The 16496-nt window shown below is 53.6% G+C and overlaps 6 protein-coding genes across 6 annotated transcripts; 4 read left to right on the top strand and 2 right to left on the bottom strand.

The window, feature by feature from the left end:
* Positions 1–1246: 1246 nt before the first annotated feature.
* N0V89_002942 (uncharacterized protein) lies at positions 1247–1786 on the top strand (the record flags this gene model as incomplete). Its single annotated transcript, XM_056211746.1, has 2 exons — positions 1247–1253; positions 1479–1786. The coding sequence occupies 2 exons, from the start codon at positions 1247–1249 to the stop codon at positions 1784–1786; spliced, it is 315 nt and encodes a 104-aa protein (XP_056075219.1).
* Positions 1787–3851: 2065 nt separating this feature from the next.
* Positions 3852–5724, top strand: SFP1 (Transcriptional regulator of ribosomal biogenesis proteins; the record flags this gene model as incomplete). Its single annotated transcript, XM_056211745.1, has 3 exons — positions 3852–4192; positions 4268–5366; positions 5419–5724. 3 exons carry the CDS (start codon positions 3852–3854, stop codon positions 5722–5724), a joined length of 1746 nt encoding a protein of 581 aa, XP_056075218.1.
* Positions 5725–7582: 1858 nt separating this feature from the next.
* On the bottom strand, positions 7583–8464 carry N0V89_002940 (uncharacterized protein; the record flags this gene model as incomplete). The annotated part of the gene is made up of 2 exons (XM_056211744.1): positions 7583–8110; positions 8363–8464. 2 exons carry the CDS (start codon positions 8462–8464, stop codon positions 7583–7585), a joined length of 630 nt encoding a protein of 209 aa, XP_056075217.1.
* A 2281-nt stretch (positions 8465–10745) lies between these two features.
* On the top strand, positions 10746–12266 carry N0V89_002939 (uncharacterized protein; the record flags this gene model as incomplete). Its single annotated transcript, XM_056211743.1, has 1 exon — positions 10746–12266. One exon carries the CDS (start codon positions 10746–10748, stop codon positions 12264–12266), a length of 1521 nt encoding a protein of 506 aa, XP_056075216.1.
* A 71-nt stretch (positions 12267–12337) lies between these two features.
* On the bottom strand, positions 12338–13363 carry N0V89_002938 (uncharacterized protein; the record flags this gene model as incomplete). Its single annotated transcript, XM_056211742.1, has 2 exons — positions 12338–13105; positions 13358–13363. 2 exons carry the CDS (start codon positions 13361–13363, stop codon positions 12338–12340), a joined length of 774 nt encoding a protein of 257 aa, XP_056075215.1.
* A 1424-nt stretch (positions 13364–14787) lies between these two features.
* N0V89_002937 (uncharacterized protein) lies at positions 14788–16311 on the top strand (the record flags this gene model as incomplete). The annotated part of the gene is made up of 4 exons (XM_056211741.1): positions 14788–14983; positions 15142–15711; positions 15768–16104; positions 16275–16311. 4 exons carry the CDS (start codon positions 14788–14790, stop codon positions 16309–16311), a joined length of 1140 nt encoding a protein of 379 aa, XP_056075214.1.
* Positions 16312–16496: the final 185 nt, after the last annotated feature.

Raw genomic sequence — 16496 nt, 5'->3', positions numbered from 1 at the left:
CGAACTTTCTTGTCAGAAGGGTATTGTTTGTTGCAAAATTGTGCCACTCGTGCGAACGGTTTCCAGCCCTAGCTCACTCCGCTAGGCCGCATACGCTTGACGGGCGCCACCCGAAGCCGCTATCGGATCTGGTCAGCGTTCTCGGCTGCAGCTCCGAGACGCGACGTCCGCCCGTTCGCACTTCGCATGCTCTTACCAAAGTCAAAGAAATGTAATCAGCTGTTTCGGAACCAACACGTTTGTGTACGTCTACCGCGTCTCTGAGCTGGGCGCAGGGATTTAGTAATGTAACGACCCGTTACGCCGATGAAACGGTGGCTTACTGTACATGTTGCGGACAAGGATCAGTGTTGGTGTGCCGAGGATTTGGTTGCGTAGGGGTATGACAAAAACGTGGGAGCGATCGACCGCCGCGTCGTGCTGAGATGTACACAGGGATGGAATAGACGCAACTATCAGACACCAAAGCACGCTTGAGGGTATCTGGTGCAGGAGGAGACGAGATACTTCATGAGCTCCTTGTTGGATAACGGGAGCGCTCAACATCCGTTATCTCCAAAATCCGTTGAAGGTAGTGCACTTCGCATGATGCGTGTGGTTGGCAAGGAGGGCGATTACCCGTTTACCTCCGCGAAAGGGAAAGCCAGAGGATGCAAGCATTGTCAATATCTGCTTCGAGATTCGTTCGCCTAAGAGTCTTCGCGAACCGGAGAGGTCATTGTTTGCTCTTGACTGGTGAGTGTTGAGAAAGCGTGCTGGGAGAACATCCGCCCTAATGATCAATAAGTGGAAATAGTCCTCTATCTCCGTGTTAACCTCGATATAGCGTATCTCTTCAATGTTCAGTTGAGCGATGGCTGGGATAGTTTTAATGTATATAAGGTGCATGTGCCTTTGTTAAGTCTCTGTTAAATCATAGTAATCTGAACCGAGGACCGCAATGACTAACAACAAAACCATCACCTTGATCACTGGCGGTAAGAGCACGACCATAGCTTGAGATTTTGAGCTGAGATGAAATTAACTCGATATGCAGCAAACGGCGGCATTGGTTTCGAATTGGCTGCGCAGCTGCTCAGTGACGCATCCAAACATGTTCTGCTTGGCAGTCGCTCCCTCGAGAAGGGCGAAGCTGCCATAAAGGAACTTCAGTCTCGCGGCCTGCCTGGTACCGTTGAGTTGGTGCATATCGATGTCACCGATGAAGACTCTGTGACTACAACGGCTAAGGAGGTGGAAGCTAAATATGGGCGGTAGGTTGCGTGCCACACTCGGTAAGAAGGCCACTGATTCGATCAGGCTGGATGCTCTCGTCAACAATGCTGCGATTGCCGATGCGCCGGGGACCACTTTCCAGAAATTGAACGAGGTCTTCCGCACCAATGTTGCTGGTCCTCACGCGACCGTCGAGGCATTTGCTCCGTTGCTTGAGAAGTCGAACCAAACCCCACGAATCATCAATGTCTCTTCTGGCGGAGGATCCGTTGGACTTCGCCTCGACCCGAATAATGAGTACTATGCATTAAAGGCTGACCAGTACCGCGTAAGCAAGGCTGCCCTCAATATGGCGAGTGCTTGCCAGGCCGTCGAGTATGGTCCTAAAGGATGGAAGATATTCTTGTTTTGTCCTGGCTTCACGGTAAGCAATCTGGGCCCCTACAACAAGCTGGAGAACGGAGCGAAGCCGACTAGCGAGGGGGCGAGACCCATGGTGGGTATACTGAACGGCGAGAGGGACTCAGAGCATGGGGGCTACTTGAAGGCGGATGGCCAATGGCAGTGGTAGAAAGTCTGCCGGGCGCTCTTTAGCTGCAACGGCGTTCCATAGTATCGAAACCAACGAATCGTAAGTGCGAGTCTAGACGACTTGCTTTGATATCCCCACGCCAAACTTGATGGTTCAGGACAAGCAAAAGCAGTTGGTAGCAACAGACCTGCCAGGATGGCGGTGGCTCGCTTCGTGAAGTGGTGTGTCTAGGCAGTGACCGAGTGCGCAGTCTGCCCTTGTGATGTGATTTCAGCGGTATGATTTGATTTGGGCCGTGATAGGCCGAAGTCTGGAGTCACCGTGATTACGGCGCAGTTTGTGACGAGCAAGTCTGACGTTCATGCATGTAAGCCAAGTCCCGCCCCCGGTTTGTCCTTGTATGGTGGGGGCATGCAAGACAGCGCTTCCTTCGCTTCCTTCAGCAAGAAAGCCGCGACCTCGGCGACGATCATTCATACCACTGAATGCCTTTACCCGAGGACTTGTCTACACCAAGTGTCAGGCAAAGCGGCAGCGATAGGTCCTGGCACTTGTGGCCCTATAGCTGGAAATTAGACATGGCTGGTGTACGTGTCTGTGTACGCAGGCTAATTGCAGCCACAAGCCTGCTGCGGAGGAAAGACGGCGCGAACTTAAAGTGGATGTAGTGCCGAGGGTGCAGATCCGGAATGGACTGAACCAGTAATGCGCCGCCGCAATCCGCCGACCTCATGCTGGCGGAATCGCTGGCGGAGACGAGAATGACGGCTCCAAGGGCAGCGCAGTAGGACGATCCGCGCAGAGAAGGTGCGGCTTAGCAAGAAGCTGCTTGGCGTCGGGCGCTATGGGCAGGTGAAGCAGACGAGATGGCTGCGCCAGGGGCCTCGGTCAATAATAGACGCGCAGCAGCCTCGCGACGACGTGTTCGAAGGGACGTGTCGGAAGAGGTCGAAGGGCCCGAGGCATAAGGGGTGGGTGGTCGCGCTGGAGGCTCGGGTCTCGAGGTGGCGTTGCGCAGAGGTGCCACGGTTCAATGGATGGCAGGCAGGCGCATCCCCGCCACGTGGGGACGCCGAAGGGAGGCGCAGAAGGGCTTCTAGAAGAGCAGCTAGAACAAGAGCCGCGCAAGGTGGACGGCGACGGCGACGAAGGGCTACTGCTGCTGCGCGTGCTGCTGGTGCTCACCACGGGCACAACGGCGGCGAGCCAAGGCGTGTCTGGCGCGGTGCTGTAGGGGTGCAGCAGCGGCCAAGGTAGGCTCTCGTTTAGCGCGGGCAGCTCGTCTGCCCTACCCAGCATCTGCTAGTCGTGGTAGGGGCAGGTGTGGGTGGGCGCCAGCCGCCGCTGCGATGATAATAAATAATAATGCGCCATCTCTCCTGGCCGCCTGCAAACATACACACTATCCTCATCCATCACGCAATCCTGACGCCGCCGCGTACCGAGTGCAGCCATTGCTAGCATCCGTCCGCTGCGCTGCCGAACCATTTCCGCGACCATCGCCCGCGCATCATCGCAACGAGATCGCCCGCCCGTCGTCAAAGTGGCAGCATTCATTTGACCGGCCGAAGGCGCTAGTCCTCCCAGCCGTGATTGGATCCCAGGTGCACTCTTGCAGCGCGTCACCGCTGCTTTCGAAACCTTTATATCCCGTCCTGCGCCCGCGATCCGGCAGCCCACTGTCCGAAGCCCAGCAACCGTAGCACTACTGGCCAACAGCCTTCTCTGCCCCTGCACAGTCATCCAGACCGCACAACCGCCAGCCCGGCCCCAACCCACATATTTACGCAACACCCCGTCCGCCGTGAAGCTGGAGTCCTCGACGCCACCGCCTCTCTGCCACTCTCCCCTCGCCAGCGACCGAGGGCGCGAATCCACCGCAGAGAGCACTCCCATCAGCACCCCCGTCGAGCACTCCGTCGCAGAGCCCTTTTTCGCCCGCCTCCGCAAGGACGACCCGCTCTTATTCTCCTGGCACCGCAAGCCCCACGAGCTTGTTCCCTGCGACCTGCAGCTCGAGCCCGACCTCTTGTTCGAAGACCCGGGCGACTGCAGCTTCCCGCTGTTCCCAAGCAGCCCGCCACAGCACACACATTTGCGAGACATGGCACAAGCAGCCTCGCCTATCGACATCGCGACGCCCCCGCGCTTCGGGTCGAATTCCCCGCAGAACCAGACGTCCAACCTCACATCTGCCCTGCGCGAGGCAGGCGCGAACCGCAACGACGTCGCACCTTCCAACCACCATAATGGCCACGAATTCCAGCGTCCCAGCCTCAGTGCCCGCAATGACTCCATTAGCGGGCTCGGCGGCTCCTTCTACGGCAGCGGCGCCCGTCCCATCTCGATGAAGGACAGGCCGCGCCGCGAGAGCAACGCCATGAACAGCCTCGTGAACGGCCTCAGCTGGGGCGGCGTCTCCGTCGGCTCATGGATCCGCGATGAGTAAGTGCTCACCCATATCTTCAAGGCAACACCAGCCTGTCAGCGCTCGGCTGAACGCAATGCTAATGATCCCAGCATCCTCATGACCGGCACCTCGCCCGCCGCATTCAACAACCAGTCGCCTTCCTATCACTCCTCGTCGTACCTCCCTAAGTTGGAGGCCAACTTCATGAAAGATTTTGCCTGCTGCGGCTTGACGCTCGCTTCGCTGCACGACCTGCTACAACATTTCGAAGAGGTACACGCTGGCGCACCGCCCTCGCGAACCTCCCAGGCTGGGCAGGGTGGTCTTCCGCCCACCACTGGTGCCTCGAGCGCCGGTATTACGCCCGGTCAGACACAGACACAAGGCGAGCCAGCCACAAACACCCAGTTCGGCTTCCATCCCCGGTCAGGCTCGGTCGGCGGCTTCCGCTCCAACCGGCTAGGATCGGATGGCTTCAGCCGAACGAACCTGTCAACGGTGCAAGATATGGACGACAACATGGACATGGACATGGATGACATAGGCGACGGCCTTGCCACTATAGAAGAGGCGCCCACCGGCTTCTCCAGCCAGCAGTCGCAGTTCAACCAGAACCAGGCCCAGCTGCAACCACTCAATATCAATATGGCAAACACCATGCAGAACCACCAAGGTTTGCGCACATCCACGCCTACCACTCCTGCTGCCTCACAACAGTACAACCTTCCCAACAATCCTACCGTCTCCTCGGTCAATACGCCCACACTCGGCACTGTACCCATGACGCACAACCTCACATCGCCAGAGTCTTCACATCCCAGCACTCCAGCGGAGCTGGACATGGACTTCCTCAACGGCTTCAACCAACCAATGATGGGAATTCCAGGCATGGACATGGGTTTCGGCAGCACTGGCTTCAACACTGGCATGCCCGGTTTCGACGGCACCATCGACCAGCCAGGAAAGCGCCTCTTCAGCAAACAAGGCTCCGGCCTCAGTCAGCAACAACTGCAGGCAGCGTTTAAGAACTACCAGATGAGCAATGGCGACCAGACCGATCTTGCGAAGAGACTGAGGGAACAGGCTCTCATGAACGGAGCGAACGTACCACAGTTCCCGTTCCCTGAAGAGGTGAAGCCTTTCAGGTGCCCAGTCATTGGCTGTGAGAAGGCGTACAAGAACCAGAATGGTCTCAAATACCACAAACAGGTAAGCTCACATTTCCCCTTCACATCACCCCTCTGTACTAACGCAACCGCAGCACGGCCATCAGAACCAGCAGCTGAAGGAGAACGAGGACGGCACCTTCTCGATCGTCGACCCTCTCACCTCGATACCGTACCCCGGCACTGTTGGCATGGAAAAGGAGAAACCTTACCGATGCGAGATGTGCGGCAAGCGATATAAGAACCTCAACGGCCTCAAGTACCACCGTGCCCACTCGCCAAAGTGCAATCCGGAGCTGTTGGGTGCCCAGTTCAGCCAACTGCCATCATTGCAAGGGTTAAACGTCGGTGCCAACGTCGCCGGCGCTGGTATGACGGGCATGGACAATTCCATGTTCTAGTCTTGTCCTGCAGCATTATTTTCTACAGCATCGCGTACCGTTCGACTTCGGCACTCATCTCACCTGATACCCCCTGGTCGAATCCGACATCTTCATGGCGTTCTTTCACTTCTAGATCGGAACTGGTTCACTTGACTCGGATTTCACCTGGCGTATCGGCATTCACACAAAAGTTACGAGCGACATCACTTCCTTGCATACGGCTCGGCGTTCCTCGAGGTTGCTTACGATGACCTTACAAGAACAGCAACGAAGCTGCACACTTGGATATGGCACCTGCATGACCTTTTACCATTCGTGTACATTCCTGGAGCTGCCTCTCATTTGACCAGCCACAGCGCTGGTATGACGATCTGATGTGCATCTTAGAGGTGTTATGAGTGGTTCTTTACTTTCTTTTATCGCGCGACCGTTATATCCCTTCTAATCGTCTGTTTTCAATAGACCGCTGGTGGTGTCGTCTTTTCAATGATCAAAAGTTTGGTACGAGACACGCTTAAGTGCAGCTCGTCGCTACAATTTCTTGGGTATATTGCTGGTTTAGCACTGTTGCATCACCTACTTAGAGAGGGTAGACTTGTTAGTGTTTTGGTACGTTCATAACTATACTAGCGTTTCATCGCTAGACATCATACGTCAAACGACTCTGTTCTCAGTGACTTTACGTCGTGAACATGTGAATGCTACTTGACTCGTGCAATCGCCTGTTCACACGAAGCACTGGAAGCAGTAACAACGACCGATGATGCCGGAATGCTACAGAAATGTCGTCACTGGTACAGGACGGGCGCCGGTCCCAGTACCACGTACCACTATATCTGGAGTTCTCTCCGCACTCCATCACTTGCGGTACTCTCATCTCCACATTCCGCTCTGCGCCAGCCTTCTTATCGCCAGCGTCATTCCGACGCCCCTCCTCCCTTCACCCATGGCACCTCAGCCGCAAACGCAACGCATTCAGCAACTCCATCGGCAACATCGACTCAAGTGCACGATGACGTACGCACGGCTGTCCAGCCGACCTCCCAAGACCCTTTACTCTGACGGAATCTTGATTCATCGACCGTGGAAGGGCCGCCGCGCAGGTGCCGACGTGTTGCCGTGCCTCGTTGTCTCGCTACCGCGCCTGAACCATGTCCTCTGCTGCGTCTGACGTGGAACACGCTGCACGGCCTTCTAGAAAGCGCGGATGCATCGCCGGGATGACTGGCAGGCGTGGTGACGGACATCCCGGCGGGAATGTCGGCGAGGACCCGTGGCAACACGTGGAAAATGCGGCGAACGTTGCGCCACTCAGCGCGAGCGTTTTCTGTTGGGAGATGGCGGGAGGAGGGTGGGAGCTTGGTGTCTAGTGATGGGTGCCGAGGTGATCGGCGTGTGCGATGCGGCTCTGAGCTAGGGTAGGGCGATTCATGGGTGAAGCTCGGGCAGGTCGCGGTCGGGGTGGGCCGAATAGGCATGGTGTTAGCCGAGGTGAGATGTATCTCTCCGTTCAGGTGGTGAAGTGGTATGATTATACCAGGAACCAGGTTTGGTGAGCTTCGGAGTACAGTAGTCCTGACGAACCGAGAGCGCGGTAAGGAGGCGTCTTTGCCGCCGTGGAATTATGGCTGTGTATGGTGCGCATGCGCTATGTCCCGTAGACTAGAGGGCAGCTTTGTGATTGCGAGGGGACATGTCCTTTTAAACGTTTAGACGACAAACCTCGCCCAAGTCACCGAGTTGTGGAGCAGCTAATCAGACCTCCCCGCCAGCACACACCCTCTTATCAATTTATTCACATCCGCGTTCTTCACATCTGTATCCACATCCACTAGTCCCCACCTCTCCAAATCACACGAGCTCGGAATCTTCCCCTTCAACCTCCCTCCCTCTCCCTAACCCCCAAATCGCCCAACAAACTCTCAAACCGCCCCAACCTCACCGGCACACCCAGTAACCTAGGAAATACCTCCTCCATCTTCCTCGCCAGTATCTGGAAAAGCCTTCCATGCCCCCCCGCAGTGTAATCCCTAGCCCAAGAGCGACACAACCAGCACGGATAGTACTGCAAGAACGCGTGTATGATTTCGTGCACGAGCGTAGACAGGAAGTCTAAAATGGCGTAGTCGCCGAAGTCGTGCGCTGTGCGGGCGGGATGCATGCTAATGACTGGGTTGCCAGAGAGGGAGGTGGTTGTGCGGCCTAGGACGCTATGTTTGATCTTCTTCCAGCGGAAGGATATGCCTGGGATGGGTCCGCCGAAGAAGAGGATGTTGATGGTTTGCCAGAGATGCTGCATTTCGTGGGTGGGCAGGAGTGCACGACCGTTGGGTTTAGCGTAGGTAGTGAGGACATCTGGCCAGCGGCGGTTGCGCCATGCGACGAGGGTAGCTCTTGCTGCGAGCTGCTCATCATTTAGTTTGCGTAGTGGTCGGTCAAAGTAGGCAATCACGCTACGAACGAGAGACGTGCCTTCTGCTGGCCATGCTGCGCGGGAGGAGAGCTTGGGAGGTACGAAGACGGTGTTGCCGAAGCAATTGGTGGTGAGGTGCGAGTGAAGGGCAATGGTGAAGTGTGGCCAGCGAATGCACTTGAATATTGCATGGCTCCTGGAGTTGCATGCGTCGCAGGTGCAGGGCTTATTCTTTGCACGAACCAACACTTCGAGCTCTTTGACGGTCTGGGGCAGTGGAGTCTGAGTTGCGAAGCCATCGAAGACGAGCCCGAGGATGCGGATGGTACGTATTGTTTTACGCATGAGGATGCCAGCTTGTCGATATCAAGAATCACAGAGGCATCTATCGAGAGCTTGGTAGACATGTCTTTGTTAAGTTTGCGCATTCAAACGGATTCCGTTGTGTAGACACACCAATCAATGAATGTGTGACATGATCTGCAATTCAAGATGCTACATATTCACATTCTGTACTGTCTCAGCGTCGTTGATGCACTCTGTTCGCTTAGGTGCCATCAGTTACTTCCTTCCAACAGCGATGCATGATATGTTTCGGGCGTAATTAAAACCTGTTTGCTAAAGTTCGATTACGCGAATTCTGAACAGTAAGGTCAAAGGGCGTTCAAGTGCAAATATGAAGTTAGAGAATTCATAGGATAGTATCAGAGAGTTAAAAGGACAGTATCAGAAATTTCCGTTTCATATCACAGCATTGACGAAGGCAGATGAAATAAGCCTTGATCACGGAATCCTTGCTTGTTTGCTGAGCGCCGATGGCGAAAGACACATCACGGTTCGCAGTGTAATCAATGAATCAATAGCAAAAATCACTCGATCGTACTTCCAATCTTGTAAAACACCTAAAGCCCTAGCCGTGAACGCCAGATGTTTTAAAATACTATGCAGACTGCTAGATTCTGAACCTCAAGAAATTAGAACTGGAAAGATAAATCCAGTCTGAGACCAGGTAAAAAACAAATAAATTCAAGGCCCTATATGAGGGACGCCGGTAACCTCTTCGCACGCTGTTCCTTCCTCAAGCGGCCTCAACGTCCGACACCCGTTTCTGAGTGACAATCCCCGCATAAATCGTGCCCGCAGTTGGGACAGCTAAACATTGGTATGTATTGAGCGCTGGCACCGCATGCGCAGCACTTGAACTTCGGCTTGGAGATAAAATTGACAGGTCCGCTCAGCTTTATGATTGCCATTGTATCGAGGATTGACGTTGTTATTTTGTAGGGTTGATGATGTGTTGTGGGGGTGATTTGATCGATGTAGATGGCCGATTTGCTGACTTGCTCACTTGCTGTATTCGCGATCTACTGTACGTGCTGTTCTGGCGAAGTAAGTCCGTGGATATTGAGCTATTATATATACTACAGAAGGCCGCCTTGCTTAACTAGAAGCACCGTTGGATGTCAACGCGTGTGAAGAGTGAGGATACATTGTTGAACCGACAGTGTTTGATACCTCACATATTCGGGCGTGAGTGGTGAATTTGCGATGACATTCCCCAGCCGATCGACTGTGTTTAGATTGACGCAGGAGATTAATAGCGATATCTCAAGTAAAAGCATTGAGACGACTCGAGCCCATTCGTGGCTGATTCAGTACATGAAAGTTACGAAGACAGGGCTGATGAAGGTAAATTAGAGTGACAGACAAGCAGGTCAAGCAGTTTAAGCAGTAAAGTACCAAGGACCTCCGACAGTTTTGATCGCTCATAACAGTACTAATCCTGGACGAAGGATCTGAAATGATGCATGTTACACTAATGGCCAGAACAATCAATATGAAGATTAGATGAGCACTGTCCGTTAAGGCCATGTTGACTTTCGAAGACACTACAAAACACGCAATCACTGGGATTGATGAGGGCCATACATAAGGTAAGCCAATAAACTTTCATAGGATGCTCCACCGTCAAGTGAGCTCAATGCATGGCACTGTTATCGATTGTGACGATGTGATTGAATGTTTCCTTGAAGAACAGATATATTATGCAATGTCATTCTCGGCATTATGCGCAATCAGTAACATCAGACTTAAGTAAGTGAATGTTCAATGTGACATTGATCTGAGGACTTATGCAATTGACCTATGGATCACAAGGACGAAGTGGCACTTGAAAATCAGCAATTCTTGAGTAATTCTACAGGGCGTTTCGGGAATGCAAGCTATGTGCATAGAGGCTCACAATAGATGAACGCTCGACAGGAAACCGTGGCTTTGTCTTTGTGGACGATTAGTCCCGGATGTTTTACTCTTAGAGCAAGCTGACAGCGATGTGGTACCTTTTCCCGGCCGATAGTGTAGGGGAGGCGCGAGATGAACAAAGAAATACGCGTCGCAACACCATCCTCACGGCGCAAGCGAGGCTTGATATTGTTCTCTGAGAGGCGCCCCATAAATCTTAGCACGCTTCCGAAATATGCGCATAGGAAAGCGAGAGGTACAATATTAACGTGTAGTTGGTTACGGAGGTTACCATAGGTATATATGCTCAAATTGGCGCGGTCAGAACGCTCCGCAGCCTTCTGAAAACTTCAGTGCAGTACATCGACTGCACCAGCGATTCACCATGTCACCCTACACCTTCGAGCATCACGAGAAAGCTGTGCAATCTCTGTCCAAAGAAGTCGCAGCCTTTCACAAGGCTCACATTCCTTTTCGCATCAATCATGGCTCCACGCACGCCACCCGTATGCGCCCACCCGGGACCCCGCAACTCTTTACCACGCACCTGAACCATATTCTCAGCATCAATGTTGCTGGAAAGTATGCGATCGTCGAGTCGAACGTCAAGCTCGGTGACATCCTCCACGAGGCGCAAAAGGTTGGCTTCATGCCGACGACCTTGATGGACTTCCCCGATGTCACTGTAGGCGGCGGCTTCAGCGGTGCAAGCGGCGAGAGCATGTGCTGGGAGGAAGGGCTTTTCGATGCCTGCGTCCTGGAGGTAGAGCTGATCCTGGGCAATGGCGACGTCGTGCGCGCGGTTAAAGGAGGGGCAAATGCCGACCTGTTCGATGCAGCGCGATGTAGTCTGGGTACGCTTGGTGTGGTGACACTGGTGAAGATGCGGTTGAGAGAAGCCGAGGACAGTGTACTGGTAACGTACGAGAAGAAGGACAGCGTGAAGGGAACCATCGATCGGATGGCCGAACTCTGCGACAAGCTTAATCCGGATTACGATTATATCGATGGAGTGGTGTATAACCAGACGCATGGTGTCGTTGTATACGCTCGTCATATCAACTCGAAGTCTACCGAAGCTAAGAGTTACCCCAAGCAGCGTTTCGATCGGCCACTGGATGAGTGGTGCTATCGTCACACCAAAGATGTTCCATCAGGCCACAGCGAAATCGTTCCGCTGCGGAGCTACCTCTTCCGTTGGGATCGGGGGGCATTCTGGGGAGGCGAGACTATGCTGGCGTACTTCGGTGTCCCAAGCAATCGCATTACCCGTGCCCTGTTCGACAAGCTGTGCAATGCTCGCGGCATATACAAAGCACAGTTATCAACGGGTTCAGCAGACTTTGCGATCATACAGGATCTTATTCTCCCAGTCGAGACTTCGAAGGAGTGGGTCGATTACGTGGACGAAGAACTGGGAATTTGGCCAATGTGGTGCACGCCGGTGAGGAAGCTGGCCGACGATAGCGAGGTTTGGGGACATCCGTTCTGGAAAACAAAGCCCGGAGAACAGCCCGCAGGTGTACCGCAGAAGAGAGGCAGGCTGTTCATGGATTGGGGTGTTTGGGGCGCATGCGACGGCGAGCCTGAGGCTTTCAATAAGATTAATCGTAGGTTGGAAGAGCGACTGAAGGAGCTGCGCGGAATGAAGCTGATCTACGCGGCGTCTTTCTACACAGAAGATGAGTTCTGGGATTTGTACGATCGCAAGCGATACGAGGATGCGCGAAAGAAGTGGCACGCAGAGACATTGCCGACTGTGTGGGACAAGATCCGTCGTGATCCACCCAAAAGCAAAGAGGAGACAGAGGAGGCCAATATGAGACCGTTGACGTTTTTCGAGCGTCTACTTTGGGTCTGGCCTATTGGCGGTTTGTACCAGGTGTTTTGCATCTTGTTCCGTTAGACTGTTGCCGATCGAGATACAATGAGACCATATGTGTGCGAAGCCGCCATATATCCAGATACGCAGTGAATCTAACAAAGTTGGCGATCTTCGCTCAGGAGTCGATGGAACCCATCGTGAAGAGCATACGATTCGTGATCGGTGATCCGGGTCTTTGCGTACCCAATGCGCGTCATGAATTCGCGGGGTGAAAGGCTGCCCAGAAGATCGGGACCGGTGACAGAGAGAAGGTTTTCTGCGAGGCGTTGAGCATCGATACGGTCATCGGTGAGGGAAGCGAGAATCTGCTCGAGCGCACGCCGTGAATAAGGTACGCGGACTTCTTCAGGTCGAAAACCAATCAGCGAAGAGTATATGGGCTCCTCGAAGCAGTTGAGCAATGCAATAGCGAGGGTGATGATGACGCCGCGAAACAGGTTGCGCTCTGATTCGGGAATGCTGATGTTCGGGTGCTGTTGTTTGTACCAATAGTCGAAGAAAGCCATAGCGGCACCGTAGGTAGTGGGAAGGCTAGTGCTGTACCCTGTGGTGGCGGTGGATGGCGGAGTGATTGGGCTTGAGCCGGAGTCGAAGGTCGCCGTGTTGGTAGTGTCCTTGGAGGCTGACCATGGTTCAATGGTCTTGGGTGAGGCGGTGGGTGCAATCGGAGAGCGAACGGGAGTCTGTGGCACCTGCTCTCGAGCTGGAGTGGTGCTGACTGCGAGGACTTCAGCACACGGCTTCATCTCCAAACGCGCGCGTTGTTGGTCTTCATCCGCACGCTTCTCTGTGCGCGCTTTGCTGCTGAACAGACACAGAATATCCCGTTTTATGAGGGCGGGAGTCCTCTTGAGGGAGAACTTTTTTGAGCGGCCACGTAGGCTTGAGAATGGAGGGACTCATCTTGGATAGATTGAGTGAGTAGAGAAAGTAGAAGTAGTTTGAATTTTTGATTGTGGTAGCTGTGCTATGCAAATGCGATAAGATCTGCTGTAGCAAGTGTGTGGGTGGTCAAGAAGAGGGGCAAGAGGTCCGTGACAAAAGAGAGTTACCTTGGAGAAAGTATGCCCGTTTGCAAACGCGCTATCGGCGAAAGTGGTACGTGCATTCACCTTCATCGAGTTGAAATCCACCCTCTCACCGCAGGCTCGTGCGCTCACCGTAAGGATGCGCTTGCTCTCCGAACTAACGTGGTTGAGCTCCAAGCATTGATATCGCTCAGAAAGTCCTTCGAGGCAGTGGGGATGGAGCACTTGTGTAGGCTCGGCTTGAGTATTGACACGCTATATACTATGTGTCGAATCGAGGCTCAAGTACACAAAGCCGAGGCCACACTAGCTTCATCGTATTGGAGAGAGTCTTTTGGGGTAGGCGCACAAATGCAATGAGCGGATGAGCAAGCTCACCACTGTGACATACACTGTAGAGAAAAATACACCAGGTAAACCTCCAGTATCCATTGTTTGTATACCAGGCGGAGTTGTACCCCAAATCTTCCATGATTCTATACAGTGCCCCTCACAATAGCTCTTTTCATTGTCTAACGACACAGGTTCGGGCAGCCTAAGCTGCCCTTGTATGTATAAACACTCTTTGTACATTTCATTATGACCCACCAGTCACAGAAGACAAGCTGATTTGCCCCTAAACGGAGAGGGACAGCAGCAAGATACGCCCTCACCAACAGGTGCTCGGCGCGTCTCATATCCCCCCGGGAGGTTATATAGACGTTGAATACTACTACTACTACTACTAACACTACTACCTATGGTACTCTATTTGTTGTCTCGCCAGCTGCTTTTCCTCGCCTGCGCAACGCTAATGCCTGCCAAGGGCAGCATCATGTGTGTCGCATATAGCCTTGTCAGTATGTCATATGAGGATACTAAGTCTACCTGGGAAAGCGCTGTGAAGGGGTGTATGGTGCAACCTGACATTGAAGTAAACCCTGTGGTACAGGTGGCCCAAGCGTCCACAAGTGAGACGCGCCTGGCTGATAACAACTCATCTTCTACCAAGCAATGTAGCCAGATGAGACGAAGTTCCACAGACACGATTGAACGCACACAAGTTGAATCGAATCGTACACAGAGCCTGCCCATGTCAGCCCACTTCAAGGCGATGTTCGACTCTCGCCGCCCCTCCACTCGACTCCACGTCGGAACAGACATTGCGCAAATTAACACATCGACAGATTATACCCGGCCTGTGTAGGTCTCCATACGCCTCGACATGCATGGTGCGGCTTTGAGATAAGCATACCCTGTTTCCATCATCATCGTGCGCTCCAAATTATGAGTCCACATCTGCAGAATGGACCGCCACTTGTGCCCCTGCGCTGCGATTACCTACAAAGAACGCTATGGTGCTCCACCACCAAGGCCACTATACCCCTCGGAGTTGAGCGCATTCGGAATTGCATGCTCGCTCCCAGATTTTCGGCGTTCGCCCCGGACCGGAGAGACATAGCCGCTAGCGCCCCCACAACATAAGTCTTTGTTGCCGCTCTGGTCGAACCCAGCGTCGAGACTCTGCGAGCACAATGGAACTCGTCGCAAGTCGGGATCAGCCACCGGGGCCACCACCAGGAGCACCGCATTCGCAGAAGAAAGATGCGGTTCAGGAGGAGCCACCAACGGAGCCGTACCCAGAAGGCGGACTAACTGCATGGCTTGTGGTTTTGGGTTCGTTTTGCGGGGTCATTGGAGCCTTTGGCATGATGAACACGATTGGGATATGTATGTTTCAACATTATTATCGGAATCTGCTGGACCAAACTGCAACCCTCCAAGAAAATGTGCTTTGATATGGTAGCGAGGGCTACAGTATGGTGAACAGCAAGCCCATTCCACGAATCCTTGGTGTGAATCAAGATAACAAGCTAACATCAACACAGTCCAAGCATATGTTGCCGAAAACCAGCTCAAGGACTATAGCGAAAGCACAATCGGTTGGATCTTCGGCATGTACGTCTTTTTGTCCTTCTTCTGCGGCATCCAGATAGGGCCTATCTTCGACGCTCACGGCCCACGCCTTCTTGTCCTCGCTGGCAGCGTCTGCCTGTGCCTCAGCATGTTCCTTCTCGGCATCTGCACTGCGTACTGGCACTTCATGCTCGTATTTGGTGTGCTAGGCGGCATTGGCACATCCCTCATCTTCACCCCAGCTCTCGCTGCCGTCAGCCACTTTTTCCTGGAAAAGCGAGGTTATGCGACGGGTATAGCAGCGATGGGTGGGAGTATGGGAGGAGTTATTTTCCCACTGAGTTTGCAGAAGCTGTTTCCGCAGGTAGGGTTTGCATGGGCAACGAGGGTCATGGGGTTTATCATTCTAGCTTGCTGTTGTGTGTCGGTGGCCCTTGTTCGTTCAAGATTGCCGCCCAAGCCTGGTCAGTCGGTCATGCCTGATCTGCGTATCTTCCGGAACATACCGTTCCTACTGGTCACTATAGGAGTGTACTTCATGGGTACGATGAACTTCTTATCTTTGTGCTGGAGTCATGTAATTCTGACTTTCTCCCAGAATGGGCACTTTTCATCCCCATAACCTACATAACCTCCTTCGCCCTCTCTACCGGCTCCCTCACCCCCGCCCTCTCCTACCAACTCATCGCCATCCTCAACGCAGGCTCCTGCCTCGGCCGCTGGGGCTCCGGCATCATGGCCGATAAGCTCGGCCGCTTCAACAGCATGGTCGCCATGTTGGCCCTGTGCACCGCCACCACCGTAACTCTCTGGCTGCCCGCCTCCATCCTCGATCCCAGTTCCCCATCAGACAACACCACTATCAAAGCGCTGTCCATCGTCTATGCGCTAATCTTCGGATTTGCTAGCGGGAGTAATATTAGTCTCACACCGGTGTGCGTGGGGCAGCTATGTGATACCAATGTGTATGGCAGGTATTATGCAACATGCTATACGATTGTGAGCTTTGGCACTTTGACAGGGATTCCGATTGCGGGAGGCATTCTGCAGGCGAGTGGAGGGCGGTATTGGGGGGTTGTGACTTTCACGTTTGTGTGTTATGTAGTCAGCTTGATGTGCTTTATTTGGGCGAGGGCGTGTAGTGTGGGGTGGAAGATTGCTGTGAAGTATTGAGGATATGGGACAAGCCTCGCCTCGGCAAGAAGTGTGGTGTAGAGGACGACTGCCAAGATCGATGGAAAGTAAGACACTGCCTTCGTAGGCGTTTCAGCTGGGTCAACGCGGCGTCACACCACACTAGCTCACCCCAACGACGAAAGCAGCCGTT

This window comes from Didymosphaeria variabile (genome assembly GCF_027946475.1).
Source record: "Didymosphaeria variabile strain IMI 356815 chromosome Unknown scaffold_2, whole genome shotgun sequence".
Classification (NCBI taxonomy): domain Eukaryota; kingdom Fungi; phylum Ascomycota; class Dothideomycetes; order Pleosporales; family Didymosphaeriaceae; genus Didymosphaeria; species Didymosphaeria variabile.
This window is presented reverse-complemented; position numbering and strand designations above follow the sequence as displayed.